The 23,212-nt window shown below is 33.9% G+C and overlaps 1 protein-coding gene across 1 annotated transcript in view; it reads right to left on the bottom strand.

The window, feature by feature from the left end:
* Positions 1-22,706, bottom strand: part of LOC149424589 (ras-related and estrogen-regulated growth inhibitor-like protein A) — a 40,037-nt gene extending 17,331 nt beyond the window's left edge. The window contains exons 1-3 of the mRNA XM_089631429.1: positions 22,420-22,706; positions 13,843-13,924; positions 13,232-13,288 (exon numbers count right to left, since the gene is read on the bottom strand). Coding sequence (XP_089487555.1) covers positions 13,232-13,288; positions 13,843-13,924 — 139 coding nt within the window. The 5' untranslated portion in view covers positions 22,420-22,706. The remainder of the gene's footprint in view (positions 1-13,231; positions 13,289-13,842; positions 13,925-22,419) is intronic.
* Positions 22,707-23,212: the final 506 nt, after the last annotated feature.

Genomic DNA, 23,212 nt, shown 5'->3' with positions numbered 1-23,212 from the left:
CAAAAGTCTCACGCTGAAAAATCGTTAGGAATTCTGTTTGTTCTTTTAGAAATATGAATTTATGAGTCGTTGTCAGAGTAAAGAGTTTATGATGAGGTGAGTAATTAGGTTCCGGCAGACTAAAGTGAGGATATATCTATGGACAACATTTTAAAATCATAAACAAATCGAACAGTTCTAGAGAAAAAGCTTTTAGCAGTAATTAACAGAGGTCACGACTCTCAACCATATGATGCCCGCAACAAGGAATGTGATTGCATCAGCACTCGTTATTTAGGTATCCCAGCCTCTAATCGATATCTACAGAGCGGGACAATCCTGTCAGAAGAAAACAACTTGATAAAATATTATGACATAAACCCGACGCCACGAGGTATACAACGAAATGTAATATCCTGTACAGTAAAAAATTATGCCTTCATTGATGTTAGAGATGGTGGTAAATATATATTACGAACGCATAAATTATGCAAATCATTCAAGAAATTTCTCTTTTTATTTCGTCTATGAAAGCTTTTCCGAATTATACTCTTATTGCTAGGAATCGAATTTACATTTTCGGCGCCAGGCCATCCCGATCAAGTCAATTTTATGAAAAGCTCCAAAAAGAACAAAGCAAATAAAAATCAGTCGATCTGTGCAAAAGAAAAAAGGTATGTAAGGATTTTCACCTTTTTACCAAAGGAGCTTTTGTGTATCGCTATTTCAGAAAGCTTTGAGCTTGATGGGTACAGCAAAGCTAGGCGCCAGTCATGATTTGAGTTCACACGTATCACGAAACTACTGGGCACTTGTTCAAAATATCAACATTGTGAAATGCTTCTCTCAACGAGATGAAGTAAGTACCCGGACCCCTTTTCAACGCGATGGCAAAACAATACAGCATTTACTGGTAGAAGTATTGTGAAGAATCAAGATGCTACCATATATTATTTTTCAGGAGTTCCGGATATCAAGTAGCTCGATTTCAGGCACTTCGCTCGATTGTCTGAGATTTTTGTTTTTGTCCCTTTGAAGTGTTACATGATATCTTCTGCCAATTTTGATATAAAATATGATTGAAAAATGACGTGAACAATATTGTGTGGATGTTGCTAATTGAATAAGAATAAAAAAATCGACCTTGATGTGTAAACAATTTATTAGGACCATATTTTTTCATATACATTGTGACAATTGTTTTGGACTTATTAGGACATTTTGAAAATGGGTCACGGCAAGAATAAAAAAATACATTATTTTTTATTGTTTGTTCTTCGTTTTTCGTTCTTGTTCGGTTTATTAAACATTTTTCAGGAACGAAGTATTTTTACAGCTGTTTCGCTAAAGTAATGATTGCAAAGGAATATTGACATCTCACATCTTGTATATTATGTTGTCTTAAACGGTAGCTCCCATTCATGCGTTATGCGTTATGGTGCCAAGGTCCCTCTGTAACGAAATCTTCGATCCATTTTGCGAAGGTAAAAGTTAATTGAATGCATCATTATATTAGCATCAATCATCTCGTGGGTTTCACAGCTTCATCATAAACAGTTGCCAATATATGATAATCTGTTGATTTTGTAGCTTGTTCCTCTATTTATGGGCGTTATTAATTCCACGGTATTCTTTTAAAGTGCTCAATTATGGTTATTGTTTTTAGATTTATATTAAATCTTGTGCTTGTGCACAATCCCACGCAAGCAGCCTTTCTAAATCCTTATTCGAAAGTAATCCACATGAACTGCCGCATTTAATAAATGCCATGTGCTTGTGTTAATAAAAAATACGAAAATTTTTATATTTTAGTTATAATCCACGTTTAATTAAAGATCTAAGAAATGCTATAAAATATACCAACTTTAATACATTATTAAATTGCGCAAAAATCTTATACTGTTAGATTGTATTATTATATATTATTTGTTAGAAACAAGTAATATAAACTAAATATTCAAAGGCATCTTTTCCCGGAAACCTTATCGCTTACCATTAAAGGTCAGTTTGCAAAATCTAAATTGAATATATATTGATAGATGAGTACGAAGGAGTAACTCATTCAAAATGCGCCCACACAATATTATTTAATTTTCAGTAAAATGATAAAGCCTGTTTGTTTTGTGTTGGCAATTGTAAGAAAATTACATAGATAACTCTGAAAATGATAAGCATTTAATATACGGTGTATTACAGATTGTAAATGTCAAACTGAAACTTTACGAGTACAACTTAAACGAAACCAAAGGATTAAGCTTGTGGTAAACTGTTTTAATAGAAATCTCTACACAAATGATTAACTGGTGTATGTTTACGATGCTATCGAACCTTTACAAGGTTGAGTGTTCGATGTTTATTTGTAAGGGCTGGCGCTTTGGCCTACATTTTGGTTCCATGAAATGAAAACAATTTCCTCCCACTTCCTTAGAAATTTGTACTTTAATTCAAGATTTTGTTTTCATTTGTTGAACGGTATCACTCTTTACTCGGTAGATCGACAAGCTTCAAATTTGTGACCTTGTAAGCGAGGATATTATTAGCTCAAATTATTCCGAATCATTAACACAAACTTATACCTTTTGTACATTAAGTTATTATTAAAAAAAAAGTTTTTGTTTTACGTTTTAATATTTGTAATCAAGTAAATGAAGGTGTATTGTGTCGGAATTAGTATATCCCGGAGATTGGATGCAGGAGATGCCAACAGATTGAACGTAGTCCGAGAGGGCAAGTCTATCTGTCTGCTAACACATGTGTCGCCGATTTTCGCAGCCATTCTTTGTGTTGGGCTTGCCTAGGCCAGGCAAAGTGCCAAACAAATAACCGATCCCTCTTCCCAAACTCAATGCTCCCAAACGGCTCAATACATATTCCGATTTGTAAATGTTCGGTTCATGTATCATCTTGTCTTGAAATTATTATGATGGCCAAGTTGTTTGTTATCGTTATATTATTATGATGGCCATGTTGTTTGTTATCGTTATATTATTATGATGGCCATGTTGTTTGTTATCGTTATATTATTATGATGGTCAAGTTGTTTGCTATCGTTATATTATTATGATGGCCATGTTGTTTGTTATCGTTATATTACTATGATGGTCATGTTATTTGATATCGTTATATTATTATGATGGTCATGTTGTTTGATATCGTTATATTATTATGACGGCCATGTTGTTTGTTATCGTTATATTATTATGATGGCCATGTTGTTTGATATCGTTCTATTATTTTATTGAAAATATCTCCCGAGTTAAAATAAATGCTGCCGACGAGAATTGAACCCGCGCCTTCTGATGTCCGGTCAGACGCTCTGGACCACTGAGCTACGTCGGCTTATTTCTCGACCCGCCAAATAATTCAATATGTACTAGTACTTCAATCAACAATTACTGCTTATTATATTTGAGATATTTTATCTTTTATATCTTATATTTATTCAAGTAGAATTCCTAATTGGAAATATTGAATAAAAGCTTGTCCACTTTAATTTAACTTCGGAGCGGCAAAATAAAATACGCAGTGGCAATATGGCAGTGTGTACCTTGTGATTCTTCTATATATTTTCAGCTACCTAGATATATAATTACTTAAATATTTTAATACGCAGTCACAAGTAAATGTTTGTGAAATTTCAGTATATTTTTACACTGCTTTGACTACTTTCTAGCATTCCGGCTCATTTGATTGGAAGTTGTCCAAAGATTTTTGATATGTATTTACATAATTAAAAAATATTAAATTAAAATTTCTAGCTGGCAAAATAATTCAAATAAACAGCGCATTGTTGGTTATAGGTTATTAAAAAACTCAATTATTTATTTTACAAACAAAGGAATATCTGCTGTAATCAAACAAATGAATGTTATTATATTTTTAATTTAAAAAATGAAAGACAAAAATTACCGGGTTACTAATAACATGACAATGTTTGAAAATCTCCTACTACCACCACAGTAAGCGGAAAATGTTGTGGACTTAGCCATCTGGGAAATTGAACACACTACGCCTGGGTGGGACCCAAACGCGATTGCAACTCAGACACCGACCGTTCATGGGATATGCTATCGTGACGTACAGAAAAAATACCGATAGTTCAATGGTTTTCTTAGACCTTACAATCATTTCACGCGTTCTTGCAAAATGTTGTAATTACCATTAAAAAGGTGCTCATAGACAGCAAAATGGATGCCAAAATCTTCTGAAATATTTGGCCGACGTGGATAATTGATAGCTGCAATAAAAGTGCGATCGTTTGATTGCTTAATCTTACATCTAACCAGATAGCTTGATTCTCATTAAAAGTTCAATTTAGTTGAGAAGTTAATAATGCGTTTCAGCAGGTGTTCACAATTACCCCCGATGTACTACACGACCCATTTCCCAGCTCGCACACTCGCACACTAGGACCAACAAGCGGGAAACTGTGACACATTCGGCACAGAAAGATTGCTACTAGTGTTATTGCTAGGCTTTGCTCGACTGCCGTGTGCGTGTCGTGCCGTGGGCGTGCCGTCTGCTTAACTGTGTGTACTGTGCACTTGTGCACTGTGCATACTTTGCAGTGTGCACGCGCCTGGTATGCCTGCCTTTGTAACTTAAGTAGTAAACCTGCTTGGTTAGCTGGAGAAGTAGGTTGAATAAATTCAAACAAATAAAAATAATAATTGGTTTTACAAAATATGATTTTCAAAAACCGTTTAAAAAATGTCTAAATGGAAATTATAATTGCATGACAGGTAACCAGTGCAAATATGTGGCCTATAAATCGCATTAGTTTATTATTTTCAACCCCTATTTTGCAAATTGGTTTCAAAGTTATAATTTGATAGTGGAAACTCGAAGCAACATCGAGTAAAGTAGGTCGCGGCAATGCACTCGCTACATAATGATTACTGCTGTGAGTGAACTTATGAGGTATGGGTATGATTGAGTGCAAACTTTATTGACGTCTGATGATTCACTATTGCCGTTGAGAAATTTTGCTACCTTAAAACTATTGTTGCATTTATTTTATTTTCACGATCAAGATCGTTTGTGGAAAATTTAGAGCGGACCTTAAGGCAATATTGATTTCACAATCAAGAAAATCTTTAAATATGATGTTTCTAGCTTGGCAAGGCTTTAATACGACGTAAGCTTTATGTGTGTGTAAACAGATTCATTGCGATAATGAATCACACATATTTTAAGCACAAAAATGTAGAAGGTGGTTCTATTTACATTAGCAAACCTTTTAAATTCTTGTTCAGTTTATAAACATTTCCGCGAAACCGTCTAATGAATAAGCACGAAAATAATGAGCGCAACGGTAAATACAAGTTGCATGACTTGATTATCTTTTAACCTCTTAATTTATTATTTGTTTTACTGTAATAGTATAGAAAATATTAATTTTAACTTACAAATAAGTGCGTTGCTTCGGAGAAATAAGGTCCCGATTCAGCAAAGATTTTTCAGAAATCGCGAATCAGTTTTTGAGACACACAATCTTTCGAGCTTTAGACGAACAGTCCGATGAAATTTTTTATCTTGAAATAAAATATCGTTTATTTGACATGAATTCAGATGTTGTAAGCCCATACAAAACGTGTAAAGCCCTATGTGCGTCGTGAACTTCAAACTCGTGTCGTTGGTTTTGGTGCTGTTACAAGTAAACAAAGCCATTGTTGTGGATTCGTACGAAACACTTGAATATTATGCATAATTTTTTTTTTATTTTGTCATAAAAAATTTATCGAGAAAACAAAAAGGTATAAGGTCTATTGTGTTACTTTCCGTCGTTATGGTTGCCCTGTGAAAGTGTGGAGATATCGTTTTGTATGTAATGTTTTTAAAACCAACTAACTTGTCAAATTTTCGCTGAGACAAATTATTCTTTAAATGTAAATTAATTCCCAATTTGGAAGACGTGTATGGGTAAGGCTGCCCATTTATAATATAACCAATACATCGACCATAAGTCGCCCCAAGGGGTTCGCTACGTTTGGTGACTTAGCAGGGGTGCCCGGGTCCAGGTCTTGGCGGCGAATGAATCTGCCCAACATCAGCATGACGGGTGGGATTGGTTGAGGCCGGCTTAGGGAGACACTTTTTAATGTCTTCGACTGTACTCTTTCGACCCATGGCCTTTCATCACAGTGGAAGGGATGGATTCATACACGCTGACCGCCAGATTCCCACCCACCCCTCATAACCTTTTCCTTCCCAGAACTTCGAATTCTTAATTTCCTTAAAAAGATCCTTCGAACAGCGTCCCCGAAGATGAAAAGGGCCCCGAAGGACACACCAGAGATTTTATTTCTTGTAAATCGGTATTTTTCTTATTATTTTACACCTCACTATTCAAATCTTAAGATAAAAGCTCTCGAACTCTCGGTTTTCAGCTACTCAATGCGATGTTTGGGATACCTATTTTTAAAATTTAGCTGTTGAAAGTTTTGTGTTTCTGAAATAGTAACATAGGTAAGCATTACTTGTCGGAACCCACACTTCTTACTATATTATATGCTCTGTCATACAAACTGTCACACTAACATTCTGGGTCACGTAGCTTTCACTTTGTGCCTCGACCATTATTTGGCATTGGTAGTACCGACGCACTGAAAGATCCGATTATTCAAGCGCCACGTACAGAGTGGATTGTACTTTCAAGTTTATAAATTCACTCAGCTTTGTGCCAATTTCAACTTCAGGTATAAACTTCGAGATTTGTAATCCGTTTGCACTTAAAGTGTTCACCGAAAACGTGCTTGACTGCGATGAAAATAGATTACAATTAATACAATTGGAAGACTGATTGTTCTGCCTGAAAAATCTTACTGCATCGTAACTTACTCGAGATCGTAGTACTGAACGACAAATAAATTAAAAAGCATCGTCTCCTTCAAACTGCGTACGTAATTTTTCAAACTTATGTACATGTTTCTATTATAACTCCAAGTTTTCTAAACAAAACATCTTACCAAAAAAACAATAAAATGACGTAGGATCTCTCTGAAGCACGTTGCGTACTTTTAACCATGCAGGGCTTGCACACATTTCAATTCTAAGAATTTTCTGTTCATTTTTCAAGCCAACGTTTAATCACGTTTTCAGAAGTGTTTACTTGAGAATATCACACAGATTGGTCAGAAAATTAGAAATAAATCAGTACTTTTCCCCTCTGTTTGTGACCATAGAAGTTGGTTAGAAGAGTGTGTCGGGTGAGTATGCAAGATTCGCACGAGAGCATTCCCCGGTTTATTTTCAATGTCGCGTAGGAAGAGGATTCTTGTAGAAAGCCAAGCAATGAGCCGTAGACAAGTGACTGTCCAGATGTGGCTTGTAAACTTTAATGTTTTATGACCGATGGTATAAACTTCAAATAGATTTGATTTAAACAATGCCTCGAGTAAAGGGAGCTCTGAAGAAGATATTTTGATCGTAAGCACTTTTTTTATTGATTGACCGAGATTGAAAAGTTTTCAATAGAAAGAGGTTGTATGAAACAATAATTAAATAAATAATTTTAAAAAGTCAATGTTTCACATACCTGGGCAATAATCTACTTCAAACCTTTTAATTTTATTAATTAAAAAAAATATATATATATATTTTTACAACTGTTGAAAAGAATATGATCTCACTTGGGTACCCCGTTCTAAGGTCACATTGTACATGGTTATTGGTGTTAACTATAAATCTGGTCAAGTTTTTCATAAGTATGATGCTATTTTTTTAAAGTAAGTTTTTAAAAGAGGAAAATTGGAAGGCAAAATTATTAATAAAGTAATGAAAACAATTTTTTCACGAGAGTTGTACTTTTCCAAGGTTTATTATTTAACCTTTCCATTTAATTTAAATTTATTTTAGCTATTTACACATTTTCGGAAGCGCTGCTTTAGAAACCGGTGCTGCTGGCAGTCATACTAGTTGAGTCCAAAATAATAAAATATTGTAAAAGCAAAAAACAAACGGAAGCGGCATTATACTGGTGACACTGTCTGACCAGAAGACGATGACGTCAATGGGATGTGTTGAACGGGATCTTAGTGGATCGTCCAATCTATCTGTTGTGTATTTCCATATTGCACCCGAAACGTTACCTAAGCGTCATACTTCGGGATGTTTTACACAAGCACACGTAAACAACTCTATCTACATTGTTCCAAAAAATATCATATAATATTTGAAAATACGTAATTATTGTATCAATTAAAAAAAACACGTACATATTTAGATAATTTCTTTGTGAATAATAATGTTCAGGTTTGTCATTTGTTCTACTTGCCTTACATAGTATGTAGAACTTCATCGTTTCAATCCGCAAATCATTTGAAAGTGCCAGATTGTCAGCAGAATACCGTTCTACTTGCCTTACATAGTATGTAGAACTTCATTGTTTGTATCCGCAAAGCATTTGAAAATGACAAATTGTCAGCAGAATTCCGTTCTACTTGCCTTACATAGTATGTAGAACTTAATTGTTTCTATCCGCAAAGCATTTGAATGTGCCAGATTGTCAGCAGAATACCGTTCTACTTGCTTTACACAATATTTAGAACTTCATTGTTTCTGTCCGCAAAGCTTTTGAAAGTGCTAGCTAGATTGGCAGCAGAATACTATTCTACTTGCTTTACACAGTACGTAGAACTTTGTTGTTTCTATTCGCAAAGCATTTGAAAGTGCTAGCTAGATTGGCAGTAGAAAACTATTCTGCTTGCTTTACACAATATGTAGAACTTTGTTGTTTCTATTCGCAAAGCATTTGAAAGTACTAGATTGTCAACAGAATACATCGTGTAAAAATACTTAAAAGATCATCCTAACTCTAGTTGTCTGTGTTCCCATTAGATTAATTAAAACTGTCTACAGAACTTGTGGTGTATTCAACTACCCACATCGCTTCTTCCATTTCACACTGTTACTTCAAGCTTTTTAAAATATTTATTAATATTCTCAACTTCAAAACGCGTAGGCGAAGATATTCCCTTCAAATGGGCATTATCGCTTTCCATTTCTTCTCTTCATGAACCTGATAAAAGATAATTCAATATTTTACCGACTTAACATTATAAACCAAAGTTCACAGTTCAGTATAATATTTGATAGGATAATAATCAAAGGAAAGTTAAATATTATTTTAGTTTTTAGATGATTGATGTTTTTGTTGAAATATTTCAGTGTACTGTGAAAACCTAGGTAGGTTTGCAAAAACATAACTTAACTATGTTTATTTTTAGGTTAATGTTAAAGGTACGAAAAAATCTAATATGTACCTATGTATTTAAAATCTAAATATATTAATGTGTTTTTAAGAAGATTCACTAATTGGAACTGTACATATTTAAAACTCTTAATATAGTTTGTCGCGCTGGCAGAAACTGCATTTGAAATGTCTATATTTGGTGTTGATACGGGTCGCAAACGTGACGTGGCTTGCAGTTTTCCAATATCGCATTATTTCCCCGCATTAGGCATCTGATGCATCCGATGCACTCGCGTTACGGGAATAGCGACAATTAGAATCTGCACTCACTGCCACCATCGTCGGCCAAGGCAGATGACAGCCGACAGCCGACAGACTGACAATAATTGTATAAAGCTAGTTACTCTGGTGCTTATCCGGAAATGGCACGATCTGAAGCATATTTACGTGACGTTGGTTTGAGAATTCGACGTCATGGCGGCTGACTTCAAATGCGATATCATTGTCAACATCATACGCTGATTTCGCGGATAGTAAAGTTAGCGTTTTAAATATTAAAAGTTTTAATGGAAACATTGTCGAATGTCGAATGTTTGCGCGTTTCTTGTATTCGATTTTATGACTTTTGCGGCCTTGGGTCGAAGGGCTTATTACGTAAATTGTGATTCATCGCTTGACACGAGTCAGATTGTATTTATACGCGTCTTTGTAAATGTCTAATTAATTAATTTAAGGCCTTGAAATCGTTAATTAGATGATAGCAAACTTTTCTGCCTCTTACCTCTTCCTTTAAAGAATGAAAAACTAAATAGTTTATACCCAAGGATGAGGAAGAAAAACTTTTTGTATTGAATAATTATTAAGATCAATAGAATCAAAGATACATAGAATCAGTTGTTACGGATTCTATGTATCTTTTATTTCAAGTCTATTTCCGACTAGGAAGCTTCAACTTTTATTTGTATTCCCTTATCCTCCAGGGACAAAATTTTAAGCGTGACACGCAAGTTCAATAACGAACAAATCTTTTACATTTGTTAGAGGAAAGTTAAAAATTCCAATGTGACAAGCAGGAAGTGAGAAATGTTCAATCTCAAAAATTGGAACACAAGTATCGATTTCTTTTTGGCGCCATTCGTTTTGCTCGCCCACGAAATGCACGAGATATTGGTTATGTATTTGTAGAAGGTACCTAGTCCCAACACATTTGAGGGTTACCATCACTAAGGTCAAGTACATCTGTTGGATTTATCATCAGATAATCGAGTTGGCAATGTCTTTTGTGGAAAAAGCTATTAAATTTCGTTTGAGGAAATTTTCAGAAAAACACTAAAGCGTGGAAGAATGTCAATAATGTGGAGAATGACGACTTACTCCACAAGTTGGATGACTAATTGCTTGAGTAAACTTCAACATGAGAGCATTGTTGTGCCTCACAAGCACAAAACTTTTAATATCAACATCGAGATCGATTTCGTTGGATTATGAGCAGTGGCGGCTCGTGACTTTTGGGTGTACTAGAGTGCTAATATTATAAAAAATGGCATTTCTGATGTTGTTATAGCTGAAAATGATTTTTTATTTTTTTTCGAAAATCGATTTTTTGTATGAAGATTTTCAGGAAATTTCAGTATAGCCGTGCGCCGCACGGAATTCCTGAAAATCTTCATACAGAAAATCAATTTTTCTAAAAAAAAAAAAAAATCGTTTTCAGCTACAACAACATCAATTAAGCCATTTTTAGTAATATTAGCACTCTAGTAACCCAAAAGTCACGAGCCGCCACTGATTATGAGCACAATAATATTGATATTGTCAATTCAGGAAGTGGCGTCTCAGTTTTATCTTATTAAATCACATCCAGGCTTCTTCGCACTAAACTCAGTTATCAACAACTCATATATTATCTGGTTTTATTTTATTTTTGGAAAAACCTAAAGAGTAAAACCTCAATTTGTAATATTTAATTATCGACGCCAATATTTTGGAGATTTTTAAACAATCTAGGCTCTACGGACTAAGCTAATGGGACCCTAACTCCTTCGGTCATATTTAATTGTATCGTACTTCGAATAAGAACTACCAACATTATCTTAATTTTCTCATCGCACATTTTTATTGGCTGCTATCTTTATGTATGATCACAAGATTCAACTTGAACTAAATGCAAATTGGACAGTGTCTTTAGATAAATATATTTAAATTTTCATTTAAGAATCGCTTATATATTATCACTTAAATATGCGCTAAAGAAATTGTATAATGTAGTTGACAGCAGTATTTTAAATAATAAAACCGGTTCGAATGTGATTAATTGAACAAACAAATTTATTTTGTTCTATCTCACCTGGTTTAAAACGGGACCTTTCTTAGCGTTAAATTATTTCTTTCTTGAATAGTGCGCACGTAGGCCAACCAAATTTAATATTATGTAAAAAATAATTCAGCCAAATTCGGTCAACTGCCGTCTTAATTGTATTCGTAAATTTTCTTGATGAAGCAAATAACGCTGTAAAGAACCAGAGAAATAAAAAAAACATCTGCAATGCAAAAAATAAATACATTTACTTAATTTAGTGTTTGTTTTTCAGCAAATTTTACTTCTGTAAAAACAGCATTTCCGTTCGTCCCAACAAATTTCGCACAACGATTTACTGCGTTTTATTTCCTGAAGTTATTTGTATTGCCATAACGTATTACATTGAAATATTATGATGCGTTAACACGTGTACCGTTTAGAGTATTTCATTTACCGATAATTACTTAACAAAGTTTTAAAAATTATACAGCCCTCGAAGGTCGCACGCTTTGCGAGACATTTGCGTTTAATTACCATGAAAATTCCACATCATATTATCATTTGAGCCCTTGATTTTTTGACGAGTTAAAGACTTGATATCATTATGATTTCCATGAACTAATCAAAGCTTTTCTGTGTCAAACATATAATTAACGTCCCTGGCACTTTGATCTCACGACCGTACGTAGTAAAAGACAGGAATTCAAATTAACGTTGGAATTTTTTTAGTAAGCCAAGCAAGCAGAAATACCCGAGGGATGAAATCATAAGACGAAGGATGTTGTGTGTCTTTGTATATTATTTCACTCTATGAATTGGTTAGATCCGGACTCGCCGCTGAATTGAATGAGTAACATTAAACAGATGGCGGGCATATAACCTTGGCTTCAGGAAAATAAACAGTTTTCCATACAAAAACAAAGGTAGCCCTGCCAACCGTTAATCAAATGGTATTATTTTTTCTTCAGCTGAATATTCAGACCTTAACACGTTTTCGACTAAACAAACTTTTACGAGTCGTACTTTGATGTCTTTTCTTTATTTCAGATTAGATTGTTGGCAAGGCAACTTATTATGAGATGTAAAAATGCATGACTGACCTCGTAAAGTCGTATTTTAAAACCACAGGTATATTATCAATAATAAATTAAATCATCGAAGAAGAAGATAATGCAAATTTGATGATACATGAAGCAGACGAAGATACATAAAATAAATAAAGGTCGCAACTGGGAATCGAACCTGTTTTATTTTCTGTGTCTTGTTCTGTTTCATGTTTTTTGTAAATATTTATTAGTATTATTTTCTTCTTTAATAATTAAATATTACATTGATCGATATGACCTAAATTTATATCAATAAATAAAATATTAACTATGAATTATTAATCTAAACAAAGATTTACTAGTGGATTAAATTATTTTGCTTGTACAAATAACACTTCCCATGATTAATTGTTTGTATCGATACGCATATGTAAAATAGTCGTTAAATTTCCCAATTATTTTTTGTTTTGTCTAACTCTAAATTGAAAACAAAATTCAAAACATAACAAGTTCACAACTACAAACTTTGGCAGAGTAAAGTGAAAATAAATCTCACAAAGCTCTAATCACAACTAAGCTCGTGCCTTGATTGGTTACCAATTATCTGATGTGCTCGAGACTTAGATTATTGCAGGTAGACAGGTGATAATTATAACTGATTTTGGCTCCTTTCATAAAATTGTAGTAGTAAAAATATTTAGTAGAAAAACTTACCAGTATTTGATCTGTATTCTCCTATGAACCGTCTTGTCAAATATCGGACTGTTAAGGCTGAAAAAAAACATTTATTAGTACTGACAAAAAAACTAAGGGGTATTTTAATTTTAATGAAATGTATACTAAAAAAACGGTGCGGCAAATATGTTGATTTTAATACATTGTTAAATAGGGTGTAATTTTGTCTTAGAAAATACTTGTAGATATTTATTATTTCGCGAAATTAGCAACGTCTTTTTATTGTCTAATTAAAATGTATAAATTCAAACGATTATTGTAAAATTATTCTAAAGTTGTGTCCTTTTCAACCTCCGCTGAGCAAGTGGGTTTAACAGACGCCATAATTGAACCGCCCCAGATTTCTGATTGCCAAAGTTATTTTATCTGAATAAGCACCGGAAGGAAATAAAGATTATGAAAGCACTCCTTCAGTGCCTAACTATGGAGGCACTTTATCATTAGGTTAAAGTTACGCTTTGTCCTAAGAACCTACTATTTGAAGCTAGTTTTAGAAATATTGATATTATTAGAAATACATATGTTTTTAATATTGGATATATACAAGACAATGTAAAACAATAAAACATTGTAAATAGGGGGATATTTACCTGATTTTCCGACATTGATGTTTCCTAGTACCGCTATCCGCACGCGGGGAATATTTGTATTCTTTTCTTCAGTCTTCATCATCTGTAAAAAAAACAATAATATAATCTTTTCCAATCATGTATTTATAATCTACATTATTTACGTATAAAGTTGGAACAACACGTTCATTGGTTCAGAGCGCATAATATTAAATGTATATTTGGTTTTAAAATGATTGTTTGTTAGTTCTATTAACAAACAGCGATAATTTCCAGGTATCTGTTTTTGCAGTGTCTCGTTTACACGCGTGTGTTTTTTGTCCATACGAGTCATCGTTCCATTTATTTGCACTTGAGTGCATTTTCGCATTCAGGCAGCTTTTAAAGACGCTTGTCGCCGAGATATGTTATTTTTCAGCTTTGTGAGTAGTTGGGACCGGTTGAAGGCCGGTCAAGCAGATCGAGTACAGTTGGCATTATCATAAAAGCTTCAATGCTCGTATAACACGTGGCGGGGCGCCACCGGGAGGCGGCTTAAGGATACATTCAGCAAATGGCGTTTCATTCCTTTTGCTCGTATTTAAATTCCCCAAAATACTGAAGTATTTATTTGCTTTTATAATATTACCGAAAGAATAGTGATAATTGTTTTTTTAAATACATATTTTATAATTTTGATAATTTTACAAATCGTTAACTTTACTCATGTTTGTTAAGCAACTTTCTATTTTATGAATGCTAAGGAGCATTACCTTATCTGTAAAGCAAAAATCTCTTTGTTGGAAACAGCAAAACTGTCGATGTTCTTAGTCTAAAATATTAACTTAAAATACAGTTTACTTAACTAACTAACTAACTAACTAACCATCACGCCGTTTCCCCGCAGGGGTAGGCAGAGAGGACAGACCGCCAAACAACTCGGTCTTGGCACACACTCCTTGCCTCATTCACATTCATACATCGTCTCATACATACTCTTCTATTGTTCTCACTCTTGACATGGCCCGACTCAAGTATCTGATTCACTTGGTCGTGCCATGTCTTCCTCGGGCGTCCCCGACTTCTGCTACCATTCACATTTGCATCGTATATTCTCCTTACACTCCTTTCTTCGCTCATTCGCTCTACATGCCCAAACCATCTAAGCGTCCCTTTCTTGATCTTACTAATTACGCTTACATCAGTCTTGCACTCTTTGCGGATATCCACATTCCTCACACGATCATACATGGTTTTACCACACATACGCCTCAGGGATCTCATTTCAACAGCATTCAATCTACTTTCATTCTTTCTTTGCCAGTTCCATGCCTCACTTCCATACATCAGGGTAGGTACCAGCACTCCATTGTGGACTGCTAACTTCGCTTCTTTGGACAATTTTTTGTTAGCGCCAACTGCGTTCAGTCCTCCATTAATGGAGTTACCTGCATTTACTCTTCTTTCAATATCTCTGTCAGCCTTCCCATCTCTCGTAAACATGCTTCCTAAATACACAAATTCATCCACCTGCTCCAAGTATTCCTCATTCACAGCTATATTGCACACTGTTTTCGTACTTTCTCTTTCAAACACCATTACTTTAGACTTACTTACATTCATCATTAACTCATTCTTCACGCATACTTCGTTCATCCTAGACACGAGAGACTGCAGATCATCCATACTATTAGCAATCAGCACCGCATCATCAGCATACAACAGGCAACATACTTTAAGATTACTCAAATTCGCGCCCAATCCCACCTCTTTCAATTCTTGCATACAATTATCCATGTATAGATTGAATAACCACGGTGACATTACGCAGCCTTGTTTAACACCTTTCGTGATATCAAACCACCCCGTACAGTTTACTTTCTTAATATTATTAACAACAAATCTTCATACCGTGGAAATATGTCAGTTTATTGAAATTGAGTTGCTGAAAATTGATTAAAATATCATTATAAAAAAACAGTTTTCTTTATAAAATGAAGATCTCAAGTGTACATTCATAAAAAGGAACACCACGAGTTATTATACAGATTTATCGCATTCCCCACTGCGTTGTCTCAAGAAAGGAGTGTTTGTTTGGCTGGAAGTATGAAATATGGAATCAGGAATGCCATTAATTATATCTGGAATAATACGACTGAACCTGTTTTGGCATGAGCTCCTGGTGCTCCGCCTGGTGACAGAACACTCCTGAAAATGTCGCCTAAGTGACAGTCTGGCAATGTTGATTCTATGGCGGTGGTTGACATTCACAATACATACAAGGATCAGATCTTTTATTTATTATCCACGTGTACGATCCAATAATCGTGTGCTACTTTAGTCAATCACATGAATCAGTTGTCATGTTATAGATCTTATCGTCACTACAAAGTCTAAACATGCCACTAACAAATAGAAGAGGATTCAGTTTTCTATTCCACTGAAAAACCAAAGTATTTCGCAAATGATCCAGATCTTAATTTTGACATAGATACACGAACACAAACACATCAATGGATTTGTATTATTACGTGTTAATGTCATTTTAAATGTTCTCTTTTTGCTGTTCTATCTTCAATAATTTATCTTATATTTATGTGCCATTAAATACGTTAATTATAATTTATATTTGAATATAAAATGCTTTTATGTTAATGTCCTTATCGGAATGAATTTATTCCAAATAGACTGGAGTATAATAATTTGCAATGACTGTTTTCCGTTGCAGCATATTATTCAAAATAATAAAATATTTATTTTATAATAAAAATAATACAAGTTTTGTGAAATCATTGGAATTTATTATGTCATTGGGAATGTAATAACACCTAAATAGAAATGAGTTTACTATCTAAACTAATTTTAAACCAGGAGCTTAAAATAGGCAGGTCTGCTTAATAAACAAATCAGACTCAAGTGATCGTTCGTAGTTGATTTTACGAAAATAGCAGGAGATCTAAGAATACATCTTCTGACAAATAATGGAAACCTAATGATTATTTCTGGAGTGATGAGAATGTACGTGGGCAGATAAATGATTTGTACTACATCTGTTGCATTTTATTTTTAATGAGGTGATTCCTAAAACTCTTGTATAAGAATTTGTAAATATAAAAAAAAAAACATTTTTCAATTGAATTGGAAGTGCACATTTTTCGAAGGAGTTTTTCATGGACATGACTCTTAACTGTTTGAAATAGTCCGAGGTTGTATTTGGTTACGACCAAATAAATAATCCAGTTCTGCCTACTTTTCCTGCCCGGACTCGACATTTTATTTTGGCTTGTGAATCATTATGAATTTTAAAAATCAATAATAGTGTATGGCAGAACAAAAGAATTCTTATAGTTTTGTTTGTGAAACCTCGCTTAATGGAAACAACATAATGAAATTCTGTAATAGAATTCTTAGTAGCTGAAACGACAGCTAGCTATTTGTGGATTGTATCAGTATATCAGTAAAATATTTTCATCTTATTTTTTTGTTTTTTAAATCACGTAGGTGTGTGCTGGGACTATTTATAGGCCTATCCTCCAATAAGAGAAACTTGAACGAAAAATTAGCTTTTAATTGATTTTAATAAAATTCACATTTTTGTAATAGAATTCACAATAAATAAAATGTAGAGGTTTTTCAATGATTATCTTCGTCCAGAGATGTGAACCGTTCCCAACCAACAAATAAATAACTAAGCAGACAAAAGTGAAAAATACAGTGTATGAAATCAATTTCGATTATAATAATGTATTCCGGCCTTTTTATCAATGTTCAAGTATTTATTAACTTACTTGCTGATTGGGAATGGCTCACGAGCCATGGGCGAAATTGCGTAATTGCACCTAATAGACGTAAAAAAATAAAGGACGAATATCTTGGTAACATTTGAGACGAGGAAAATACGATAATCGAAGAAAAAAATGATAAAGAAAGAGAGAAAGAAATACAAGGTGTTAAGGTAGGTACTTAAACAAGTGATTCCTGACATTATTTGGAATAAAAATGTTAATGAGATTTTGGTCTCCGTTATAATGTTAGATTTTTTTTCAAATAAAAACCAAGAAAATCAGTAGGAATTGGATGGTCAGGGTCAATGTGAGGGGTTGGGTGGTAAGATGGCTGAGTGACCAGTGAAGACATGTGAAATAAATTTAAAAATAAAAGTTTCGCTGGTTTTAAATTAAAATTTATTCGACAAATCTGGTTTGTCCGTCGTTTCAAGTACTAAAAGCCTATTTTCATACAAAGAAAAAACTGTGTTGGCGCCATTCAGATTAATTCTGCCGCGAATATCGTGTCGCCTTATAATGTTATTTAAAGTTTTATTTGCTCTTCAATATCTTGTATTCCGTGAATTTGTCACCATCCGGACATGTGGGGATATTTCATTCATTTACCAGCGTCGCCGTCGTGACGCGCACTCTGTCATAGCGACGCCACTCTAACTTACGGCCTATCCAACCAATAGTTGGGATGCACAACATTGTTTCATAATAATAAATAGTTCTTACACACACTATTCATAATATTTAGTGAAATTTTGTGCACGGCATAGAATACAGCCAAGCAAATCTATCTAAGTAAGTCTATCAAATGTGTTTGATATGTTTAAATTTTGCGTACGTGAATTCCAGATGGTAAATAGTTTAGGTAATCAAAATGACAACAATCGCTTATGACCTTGATCACAAAATGATGAGAAATCAATATATTGATTCCAGGAAAATATAGATTGAAGTCATAATAGAGAAAACGTCGCTCCTAATTGCTTAGAAACCCAAATGACTGGTACAAGTTATCGGGCTGAAGTCTACAGGGTGAATATATGAGTTTAGACAATACGAAAGGGTTCCCGAAGAAGAATTAATAGTTGAAATCTGTTTTCAGGAAGTTCAAGAGTTTTTTATTTTGCATCTGAAAAGTTTTACCCGTTTTTGTAAGCAAACATCTCGTTAAATGTGTTATTCATCCCATGTTAGAAACCATTACTTTCTGATTCAGTTTGACCTGCCATTGAGCTAAATATCTAACAGTTTAACGAACTGCTTCTATCAACAAACTATGAATCATTTATGTTGAATAGGTTTATTGATTTTTGATATTCCATTTTATAAACGAAAATATTTATTCACGTTTCAGAGATGCACGATTTTATAGTTATTATGTTATTCAAGATTTTGATCGTTTGAAGTATTTTATAGACTTCTTGTTGTTGTCAGACGAGATACTTCAGATTATTTTCAGCAGATTTCAGCTTGTTTGTTACAAAGATATTCCATATCGTAATGTTAATAATTCATTCTACACATTAAGTCGCGCAAACTCCGACGCATCTTCCTGACCTCGGGAAACATTTGCGCGGATTTGTTAGAGTGGACATATAGCGATGACCTGTCAAGTTGGATGTCATTTAGACCGAGTAATTCCTTTAATGTGCAATTTGTAATCACGAATTTATGAGACCCATCATTCAAACCAATCGAGAATGCATGTTAAAACAGTGCAGCCAATTTCAACAGATTAAGCATGCATTTCAAAGAAGCATCGTAAAACCTTACAAAAGCAGTTGGATAATGAAATTTTGAAGCGTAGTAAGAAACATAATTGGATTTCTATTGTGAATTTGAAGAAAAAAATCTTGGGGGATTATGATGTTTACGAGGGCAACACATATTACGAAGATGTTGGACAGTCTAACATAATATTATCAAACCATACCGAATCCTAAATGGATATTATTAGTTGCGTAAACAGGTGCGTTTATAAAAAGACAGCTCAGGAATCCAATAACAGGAAGCTTCCGTAGCACTGGGCTTAATTAACGAGCGCCAGAAGTCTGTAGCGGCGTAACTGTTATCTTTTTGTGCCTGACAAAAGCTCATTTCTCTATTCTCACACCGGGGCACACAAAACCCGTGCTTAATAATAGTGTTGAAAGATACAATAAAAAGAAAGTTGGAGAAAGCTCAAATTCTTCATTCACGAGGCAATAGATGAAGAGATTATTCTCGTGCATCCAAATGGGAAACTAATTACAAGGAAAAAATTAAATGGTTATATTCTTGATTTGAAAAATATTGGCAAGCTAAAGTTGTTACTCTTTCATTACCTTAATTATGTACAACTACGTTAAAGTGCGAACACAAAAAAATATATATTATGTACTGTAGGTAGCTACTGAGATACAGAAGTATTTTATGAGAAACTTTTCTACCTGGTCGAAATCTCCTTTTATTTCATCTCAGCGAGGACGTTACCAAGATTAGCCCGTATACAAATACGCTTTTGAGGAATGCATTCGTCTCGTCTACAAACGAGACTTTCCTTTTGCTCCAGCCCGGCCCAGCACAGGTATGCGGCTGTGCATTATCAGCGGGCCTGCTGCGAGTGTCACAGGACACTAGGAAGGGGGGAAAGGGAGAGACGGATGGTCCTCTGAAACTCTGGCTAATAAACGCGGACCGGAATGCGACGCCCCAGGACCGAGCGTCCCGTCGCCCGTCGGCGCCGAAAATCATGATTTACGCCTAAATTATTTATCGTCACAGGTATGTTGATTCTTTATTTTTTGTTTTTGTAGTGTCAGGAAAAAAGCTTCAAACGATAAAGTCGATATTTATTGGGCCAAGTTAAAGTTAATAGTTTTTTTAAATTTTATACGAACAAGGTTTCTCAATTTTACTAATTGTCTCACATAATTTGAGTGCTGTTCGTGTTGATTGATATTAATTTTATTCGTTCGATATATTATTGAAGTGTTTCACGTACTAAACAAATTGCGAAGAAATTCAGGGTTATATAACAAGTAGTAAATCTTTCCATCGCGTTTTGGCAGAATTTGAACGACATTTTGAAGAAGGTTCAGATGATGAGTTATTTCTACGATGTACTATGTCTATATTCTTAGGTTAAGTGTTTATCAGTTGAAGGTTTAACGACTTTAATTATGGAACAATTTTTTTTAAAACAAATCTTGAATGACGATTTTGAAATTCATAAATATTTTTATTTTATTTGATCATCAATATTGTATAGAGATCAAACAAATATGATTATTCATAAATACTTCCGGAGGTAAAGTGAGCTGACTTCGGGAGAGATAGGAAGATAAATTTTTTCGAAATTCCAACCCTTGAAGGTGGTTTTTAGGTAAAAAATTCGAATGTTTGTACTGGAAAATAAATATTCTTCCAAGGAAAAAAAAGGTTTGAATTTAAAAAAAACTTATTTAACATTTTTTACTTTTACCATCACGTAGAATCACCCCCCGAAATTAGCGCACTTTTTCCCCGGAAACTCTATATATATATACCAAGAAAACTATTGTAAAGATTTTAAGGTAAACATTGAACTTTGCTGAATAATTAAATTACTAAGCCAAATCTTTCGTTATTTTTTTTAATCTGTAGAAATTACCGTTTTTTGATCCAACAAGTTATTGAGTTGTGAATGTACTATGAAAGGTATTAAATAAGTGGAAATATCGATTTATAGAGAATTTTTAAAACACTCAATTAAATACCATCATGTAGAATTACCTCCCGAAGTTAGCTCACTTTACCCCAGGAAACACAGTGACCGGTCAGTGGCTGAGTTGGCATCACATTTGCCTCCCAACCAGGCGTCGTGCGTTCAATTCCTCGGCTGGCTAAGTCCTCCATCACGACACAAGCAAGACTTCCCTATAACTGTTGTAGTAGGAGATTTTCAAATATTGTCAGGTTGTTCGTAACCCGGAAATGTAGTCTGTATTTAAAAAAATAGCTGTACAATCTTCCATTGGTATTCAATTGGCAAACATATTTGCAATAAATCGCAAAAACTCAACATCAAATCCATCAGATAAACTACATATTTCATAATTATTAACAAGAGACAAATAATGATTTTTATCCCATTATGTCAATTAATAAAACCTTGAAAATTTTTTTTATAAGTTGTCTTGCTTAACAACGAAATAAGGTTAAAACATAAAGTAATAAATAATGAGCTTACAAACAAGCAGAAAGCTTTTATAATAGTATCCTAGCGTACGAGTAAGAATAACATTAGAACTATACCTTGTTGCCAGGTGAAATAGACTTTGAAAATAAAAAAAAAGTTATATCAAATAAAAGGGAATTATAACAAAGAGCTCATTATTGAAGATAGGCAGTTTTCCTATCCTTTTGATATGTAGCTTAACTAACATTGAATAATTTAAACTTGATACAGTTTTTATAAGATAATAACATAAATGCATAATAGCTAATTAAAATTAATTAATGGAAAAAAATGGAAAATTAGATGTTATGATATTTATTAGTATTTGGATAAATACGTCTGTTAGATTTATAGGCTAATCAGTCAAAAAACCAAATCGAATTACATCGTTGAGAAATCTTAAGTTGGTGGTTGGCCAATGTTATTTTATCAAATTCCGACCAGTGATTCATCTCACTGAGACAGACAGGAAATCTTCAGGAAGAAAAACATGATACCTTCAGATGATGAAGTCCTGAATCTGAGAATGTTTGACAATGTCATTCATGAATCAGTTTCCATGCAAACATTCGTCAAATGTCAGAAATCATGAATGAGAGGTTATTTGAAATGTTTAGACGTTTATTGAATTAGGCTTACCAATTATTTAAGGTCCAGTGAACAGTAGAAATGGTCTCCAAAATGCAATTCAATAAAACTTGTTAACCAACACAATTATTCATCACTAAAGTATTTAAAAAAATCACAAATGTCAATGTTCACTGTCAGTTTGTTTATCTTATGTCAGAATCGTAATTTTTTTCACAAATAAACAGAATCCAACCCTCCGGGAAGATGCGCTGATATATGTTTTACGATTCGTATAATGCACGTTTTATCAATACGAGATTGGTGTGAGCTAATCAGTTTGCTGAAACAACCTTTCAGATCGCGACTAAAGCTTGCACTAGCCGATGTTGGCTGTTTCAGTCATATTTATAAAGACGTCGGGACGTCCTGGTCGAGGGGCGCATGCGCGACGCCGGCGCCGATTCGCCATTACTTGTTCGCAGTACTACAGCTACAGACTCCAACTGGTCGAAACATTTTATCTTGAAACGAAATGCCAATTGATATATCCTCTACACGATAATTACTATATTTACAATGTGTCATATTTTGTAGGAATTTCGTGAAATTATGTCTTTCTTTGTATCTTTGTTGAAATTTAGACACTAATACCGATGATTTCTATTCAATGCTTAATACACTGAATGCTTTTGGAGCTTAATAATCGTAAAATAATCAACAATCTATTTTCTATTTATTTTTGTTCATTCTTTTGGTTATTTGACTTTTTTTGGTGTTTAATTCAGACATTACACACAGTAGCTATATAAGTTGGTTAACAAAAAAATCGTTTATTTGTTTTACACTTCTTTAAATTACGTAT

The sequence above is a fragment of the Hesperophylax consimilis genome, chromosome 4 (assembly GCF_061612785.1).
Source record: "Hesperophylax consimilis isolate HC1 chromosome 4, BYU_Hcon_1.0, whole genome shotgun sequence".
Classification (NCBI taxonomy): Eukaryota; Metazoa; Arthropoda; class Insecta; order Trichoptera; family Limnephilidae; genus Hesperophylax; species Hesperophylax consimilis.
Note: the sequence above shows the minus strand (reverse complement) of the source record. Positions and strands in the feature narration are given on the sequence as shown.